This window comes from Alligator sinensis, unplaced genomic scaffold (assembly GCF_000455745.1).
Source record: "Alligator sinensis unplaced genomic scaffold, ASM45574v1 scaffold73_1, whole genome shotgun sequence".
Lineage (NCBI taxonomy): Eukaryota > Metazoa > Chordata > Crocodylia > Alligatoridae > Alligator > Alligator sinensis.
Genome location: NW_005841838.1, coordinates 4,624,463 through 4,632,044, shown reverse-complemented (window position 1 = coordinate 4,632,044; position 7,582 = coordinate 4,624,463). Strand labels below are relative to the sequence as shown.

General features: G+C 41.3%; 1 protein-coding gene across 3 annotated transcripts in view; it reads left to right on the top strand.

Annotated features, from left to right (window-relative positions):
- Positions 1 to 7,582, top strand: part of TXNDC11 (thioredoxin domain containing 11) — a 114,408-nt gene that overhangs the window by 86,813 nt on the left and 20,013 nt on the right. For all 3 annotated transcript variants that reach the window (XM_006015519.3, XM_025203353.1, XM_025203356.1), the window contains 2 exons: positions 2,024 to 2,810; positions 5,675 to 5,820. In XM_006015519.3, the coding sequence (XP_006015581.1) occupies positions 2,024 to 2,810; positions 5,675 to 5,820 (933 nt within the window). The remainder of the gene's footprint in view (positions 1 to 2,023; positions 2,811 to 5,674; positions 5,821 to 7,582) is intronic.

The following is a 7,582-nucleotide window of genomic DNA, read 5'->3' as shown; positions in this document are numbered from 1 at the left end:
CCCCCCCCCCACACCAGTTATGTCCCAATTTATCTTCTTCATCCTCTTATCTAAGCAGAATTTCTCTCCGGTTTAAAAAAAAAAGTTTGCCTACTTAGTTTTGGGAAGGTTCAATACTGCTCATAGATGTAATTTATTTCCTGGGATTCCTAGGAGGTGGCACTAAATTCAAACCTAGGGACCAGTCTGTTTTGCCAATGCCACAGCTTCTTCCTAAAAAAATCACATCTTGGTTGTAAGGGGCAGTTCTCTACATTATTGCACTTCAGAGAACAGCAGGGAGTGATTGGAAGGACTGTGGCATGTTCACCAAAGTTGAAGTTCATTTCAGGTGTATGTATAAAATATTTTTTAATTGCCAGCTACACTAATGATTAAAAATCTTAGAATTTTCCAACTGGACTGGTTTTTCAGAATTTCTTGTATACCCTAGATAAGATGAAGAAAGTAAGTGAAAACAGTAACTGCTACTGCAAATCCACAATAGAGGATATTGGTATGTTCTCAGATTCTGTAAAATAAATTACTGAGACCCAAGAATTCACATAACGGGGAATTGAATATCAATCTTAGGAGGAGTTTTCACTGGGGGTGGACTGAAAAAGATTTTTTTTGAGCGATACTGATGGGTGATTATTAACCAGCTGTATCAGCTGAGACTAATCCAATAGCTGATATGCATCCTGGCAGCTTGGAGAGAAGTGTCCAGCTAGTTTGTCTGTGGGGAGGAAAGGGGTGTGGGGGAGGACAGAGTTGGGGGCGGGGGGCAGATCAAGGCCCCCACAGTGGGGGAGGGAGTGGGGCTGGGACTGGCGCTTCCCAGTGTGGACAGGGTGGCATAGGACAGAGCCAGGGATGGCTCGTCAGGGGACAGGGAAGGGGGGTGGCTCCTTGCTGCTGCATGCACCCCCAGGGAGGCATGTGTGGCATGTGCTCCCCTCCCCCGGATTTGTGTGTGGGGTGAGGGCGGGTTGTCCGCTGTGGGCTCAGGGCCAGGGGCTTCGCCAGTCTCTTCCCAGTGGAGGGGCTGGGCCAGGAATGCACTTGGGGCGGGGGGGGGGGAATCAGGCGGCAGTGGTGCTGGGAGAGGGGGGCTACAGCGAATATGGAGGTAGCTTTAGCCCCCTCTATAACCCTACCTCCTAGCGCCACCACCTCCCACACACCCTGAGTGCAGCCCTGGCTCAGTCCCCCCATCAGGAAGAAGCTGGTGCAGCCCTTGACCCCAAGCCTGCAGCGGGCAGCCTGCCCTTCCCCCTGCACCCAAATCCACAGGGGGCACATGCCTATCCAATATGGACCGATTATATCGGTGTACCTCTAGTTTTCACAATGTAAAAAGCTCTCCGCTGATCCTATAGAAATACATAACAATAATACATATTTTCAGTGGTAGTGTTTGAAAAAAGGAGAGACTTAACTGACCAAACTCAGCAGTTAGCATTGAAGCAATGCTCCTGTTGGAGTCCACAGCAACATGTCACTGTTGCAGCAGAGGACAGTTCTGCCTGCAGGAATAGAGGCATTGGCCCTATCCTAGTAGTCAGTTTAATTGGATTACTCTGTTGTTTTTACATATGACAAAATGATACAATGGAATATCTTGAACGTTGTATATTTTGCCTTTATTTTTCTTTTTTTTGAAAAACAAATGGAATGGGGGGGGAAATATTGGCTATTTCAGGAAGCCAGATATAAACATGCCATCATAAGGGGTTATTAAACCCTAATGGAGGTGGTAAAAAGAAAGTTTTGAGCTGACTGTGCATGATCTTTTCAATAGGGCTTGTTGCTTCTGGTTGCAGTGCCTTCTGTGACAGTTTAGAAATCTAAGAATAAGATTTTACCTTATGCTTCTGAAACTGGAGGACAGCATGTCTAAAAATGCATGCAGTTTGCATTTCTTTAAAATTGGGATAGATGTGTTCTCTGTGTGTGTATTTGTGTGTGTGTTTTATTTTATCAGTGAACTAAGTGTTTTCTCTGTGTGTGTGTGTGTGTGTATTTGTGTTTTCCCCTTTAGATAACCAAAGTGGCCTTGGAATACAAAAATTGTAACAAAAGCCAGGCACCTGAACCAGCTCAACACTTGAGAGAATCTGATTCGCCAGATTTTGGATCCGTTGTACCAGATGCCCGCACAAAATTGACAGAAACGTTCTCCATAACAGAGTACCCATGTTGTAACACAGTGGTGCTTCCTCAGTGGCATTCGATCTCTAGAACTCACAATGTCTGTGAACTTTGCGTCAACCAGACAGTTGGGGTCAAGCCAAGTCAAGTCACTGTGCCACAGTGTAACTTTTTAGAGATAGAAGCAGCTTTGAACTCTTTCTACCTCCAGGAACGTACTTTTTTTCAAGTTGCATCAAATACCATAGAATGCAGCAACTTCCTAAGTTTCTACAGTCCTTTCAGCTATTATACTGCATGCTGCAGGACAGTAAATAGGGGTCTGTTAAGTCTTGATAATTCCAAAAAGACCATCTTTCAGAACCTCGAAGTAGCATTTTCTTCCCATGGGAAGAAAGGGAAGGATGATGCCCAAAGTTCTATTCCTCACATTGAGGATAGGAATTACTTTGTTCCTGACCTTCTTGTTAATGGCACTAACATTACTGGCCTGAGCTGCCGGACCAACAAGACCTTGAATCTCTACCTACTGGATTCCAATTTGTTCTGGAAGTATGCAGAGAGATTAGGAGCCTCAAGAGCTGCTCGTGTTAAGGAATTTGCTGCCATTGTTGACCTGAAAGAAGAGACGCACTATATCCTGGATCAGAATCAAGCAGTCGTAAGATCTACTCTAGGTATAGTATGGAACAATTTTGTATTCAAAATCTGAAATATGGAAATGCCTGCTTTTTAGATGCAACTAAGTTGGCACAGAAAATGGTTATTTCCAGTTCAGGAGCCCCTTCTGTTTGTTAATATTTTCCAGAATGCTGCCTCCAGGCTGGGTAATAACTTTGTCTACTCATGGACAGGGGACTGAGTTCTTCTCTTGTTCTCACATACCCTGTTCGTAAGTAAACTTAAGAACCTGAAAAGAACAGAATAGCACCGGGGGAAGAAGCTGCAGTCCCATAGTAGCAATAATGGCTACCAACCTCTGTTCTTATATGTGCTGAGATGGGGTGGGGTGGCAGGCAAACGGGGCAGAAATCCTAATGATAGGGATTGCTGGCTCATCAGTTTAGTTCAGTAGTTCTCACCTTTTTAGATCAAGGCACACTTCCATAACTTTTCTGAATTTAGTGGCACCTAACTCCAAACCTAATGACACTTGTTTTTTTGACTATGTAAAAAGAATAGGGCAATTCTTCTGTTGCAGAGAACTCGGAAAGTCCTCAGCAGTTCAGAATGCTTTTGACGGTATTCGTTCAGTCTACGCAGCTTAGACTAACCTGTGAAGATTGAATCCGTTCAGCTTTGGACTTTCTGACTGTCTGTACTTAGTTTTTGTATTCTTAATTAAAATCTGGGTTTAGTGAATAGGTGTGCTAACTGTGCTACTACACCCTATGAAGGATCTCATAACACCCAGTTGAGAATTACAGATCTAGTTATTGTTCAGCCTCTACATCTTAGCCCAAAAATCATTTTTCTTTATACTATGTAATTTTTTCATGGTATATCTCTGAAGATACTTGTCATGTTTTTGCTGCTTTGGGAAAAGGGACAATTTAAAACCTTTTTCTAAGCCAGTTGTTTTTTCTACAAGCTTTCTATGATGAAATAATATGCCTTCATGCCATGGGAGTGGAATTAATTTGTCCCCTCCTTTTTAATGTATGGCATGGCCTTTTCTGCATTCCTTTCCTAGATGCAGTTCTTGGTACTCAGTACAAAATTTGGTAATTTGAAATTTATCTTATTGAAATAGTTATAAACATGAGATTAAGATGTTATAGTGAGATTGATTATTATTATTATAAACAAGATACATTGTTGAGAGTACAGACTGTTTAAATCAAATTATTGTTACAAGAAATTTTTGAGTGCATGTTTCTACATTGTAATTTCTTTGCCTGGCAGCTTCATTGCCTTGGGTATTCTCTGATATCAGGTTATGGAGTTCTGTTGTGTGGGCTCACTTCAGCTGCAGTTTTTTAAACACAATTGTTTTGCTAAATATATATCCTTCTGAATGAGTCTTGGTGGAAAATTCTGTTTAAAGTTGTTGGGACTTTTTAATAGACAGTTTTAACATGCATATTTTGTCAAAATGATTTTATCAGTATGGCACCCTGAAGAGTATTACTTCAAATGGTAATTCCTTTATATTCTTAGCTGTATTTAAAATTTCTAAGTTGATTCTGTTATTTTTTTCCTGCTGTTAGGTATTTTTCCAGCGTATGTACAAAATGCATATCTGTAGTTATCTGTTTAGAAGAGCCTGTGAATGCAGTTCTCATTTATTTGCAGTGATTTGAATGGCAAATACAAGTTATGGAACACATGCAAATAATGATTTGTCTTATTAACTGCTTGCAAAAATTAGGTGTACATTAAGTGCAGATTTTGGGGGAAAAAAGCTTTAAAATAGAGAAGAATTTCTGTGTATTAATAATTGAATATTCATATTTAATTTATTCAAGTTACTGAAGTACATGTCCTTCCATTATTCTTACATATCATTGGCCCAAGATGAAAAGCTATAGTTGCATTCTGGTGAAGAAATTAAAGAATAATACTGGTGAATAGCCAGATCACTAAGACTTTTTTTTAAATCTTCCTGGATATTGTTGCTTAAAGGGGCCATTTTTTTTTAAATACCAACGTTCTTGAAAGTAGAAGTTACTTATATAAATAGATCTTAGTACTGACCCAACAAGAGATGTTACAGATTGTTCCTAAAATTTTACAGGTTTTTAACCCAGGTAAACAAGCCTTCACCTCTCATTTCCCACTTATATACCTGCTATAAATGATCGATAGTCCTTCAGTTCTAGGCCTCTAGAAAATATAGAGCTCTTATTTGGCCTGGTTTAGTTCAAGAGCTTTATGAATGCTATTTTCTAAATTTTCATTTTAAATTAAAAACACACTTATGTTTACAATTATGAAGATAATAAAGTTGGTAGCCTTAAAATTTAAGTTTTGTTTGTATATGAAAAGGCTCCTTTCCTTCTAATTTTGGCCATTGATTTAATTCTGACTTTTAGAACAGCGGAATAGAAATTTCATTATTAAACTAGAAAATTTCTAGTTGACTAATTATTGTATTTGAGTGTTCCCTGGCATTATGTAATAAAATGCATGTCTAAACTATTGAATGAACTTAGTATGGTACATAGAAGAATACAGCTTGTGATCTAAATTGAACATATGAAACAGCTTAGATATTACACATAATCAAAGATGATTCGGTGTCTGAAAAATTCGGACAAATATTTGTATATTTATATTATACCATAACGGAACAGTGAAATCAGTAAGGAGAAGCTAGAAGTAAAAGTAAGAGATGAGACAGATTCCTGAATTTGGTGGCAGAGTAAATGTTGGCTAAACAGAACTTGAGGTCAGATTACCATAAATACATTTAGGCATATATACTATACTTGAATTTTCCTTTTTTTTTCCTTTTGAATCCTGAAATAAAAGAAGACAGTTCAAATATTACATGTATATGAAGTTTGAATAATTTTTTTATATTCTGTTTTCATTTTAGAAAACTTCATTCAAAACTTCAGCATTATCTATAGTCCCTTAAAAAGACATCTTGTTGGTGACTCTTCAGTCCATTTTCACGTACAGCACGTAATCACTGAAGTGACTACTAATACCTTTCATGAAGTGGTGCTCTTGAGTGAAAAGGTACAGCTCATTACTGAGAATTGTTACTGCACGGCATCATTTGCGTTTCAAAGAATAAGTTTAGAGGGGTTCATTCTTCAATTCTGGTTTGTTCAGAAAGTAAAGGGCTTTTTTTGTTCATTTGTTTACATTAGTTCTGTACCTAACTTTAAGCAAGAATACTCTGGGGGGGGGAAATACTTCTTGTATTTTCTTGTATATAATACACCTTGGAATGTAATATGCCCTTTGTTTTTGAAAGGCAGATCTTTCCTTGTAGTAAGTAACTCAGTAGCTGCAGCTAGAGAGCTGAGCCTGCTCATTGTTTTGCTCCCTGTGGATCACTGCAGAATTTGCTTTCCATTTCCCCAGTAAGCAGCAAACCTACTCTTACAATGTTTCTCGCATAAAGTCCACACTTCAGTTTCCTGTATGGATGTGAAAGGTTAAATGTTTAAATGATAAGTATATTTATATGGGTAATGCATTATCTGTTAACATTTAGTGTGGGGCACGGCCTGGTGGGGAAGGGAAGCAGTGCCTCGGGAACAGGAAGGCAGGAGGGAGGGATAAAGGGAGAACCAAGGAGGTGGGGAGGGGAAGGGAGAAGGGTGAGGAGGGACTAGGACCCATACCTTATAGGTTAAAGAAGAAAACAGCAGGTGGCCTAATGACTCATCAATTAAGCAATTAAGCTGCCCTTTCACAGGTGCTGGGAAGTCGGGACTGGAGGTAGATAACAGGCTACCTGGGCTAGGGACAGATATTACACACAAACTGGTTTAAGTGATCAGAAACTGGTTTAAACCTGTAACAGAACACATGTTCAGTGCACAGAAACCAGTTTGAGATAACCCTAGTTGAATGTAGTATCAGACTTAACTGACTTGGCTCAAACCACTTTACGCAGTGTCTGTCCCAGACCCCTTGCTGGGTTAAGATAAACCAGACACTCCCAGCATCCCGGCATGCTCGCTGGGCTGGGCTGGGCTCTCTGTTCCATAGTAGGGCTGGCCCCTTCCCTCTGCTCCCTGGCTGCAGCTCCAGAGACTGCAGGGTGCTTCTTCCCTCCCCCTCACCGCTCCCTGGCTAAGTAGGAATTCCCCCCTCCCTCTGCTGTGCTGAGAACGTGTCTGTGTATTAGCTAGTAGACCACATGCTGGCTACTGTCCCAACAGCAGAATCAACAAGTAGCTGGTAATGTCCTTCTTTTGTTTTCTTAATTGGGTGATAAACACTGTTATCAGTTCCCTGCTGGGCTAATCGGAGCTCCTTCCTGAGCCTGGCCACAACTCCCTCAGCTGCATCGTGTGGAAGGAAGGGAGGGCTGCTCTAGCACCCCCTGGCTTTGAGTCTGGGTCAATGGCATGTGCCTGCATTTCAGGGATGTCTGTCCAGATACAAAACTGATTTAGCCTAGCCAGGTTAGACTAACCTGCAAAGATTGAATCCATTCAGGCTCAGACTTTTTGAATGTCTGTCCCTAGCCTTAAAGTCTAAACCTGTCCACAACCCATATTGCTTGCTCCCTCTCTCCCAGTGTGCTGGCAGCTGCAGCGGGCTGTGAAAGCCCCTCCCCTGATGCTGCAGTCCACAGCTTCATGTGGACTGTGTTGTCTGGTGCGGCATGCTGTGCACTGTCCCCTCCTTCCCCATTAAAGGTCCACAGGAATGGCTCCCAGCAACAGCTGTATCTAAACAGGTCTGTGTGTGGCCCCCGGGCTCCCTGCGCTGCTCTAGGCAGGTGGCTACGACCCCTCCCCTATGGAGGGATGGGGCAGGC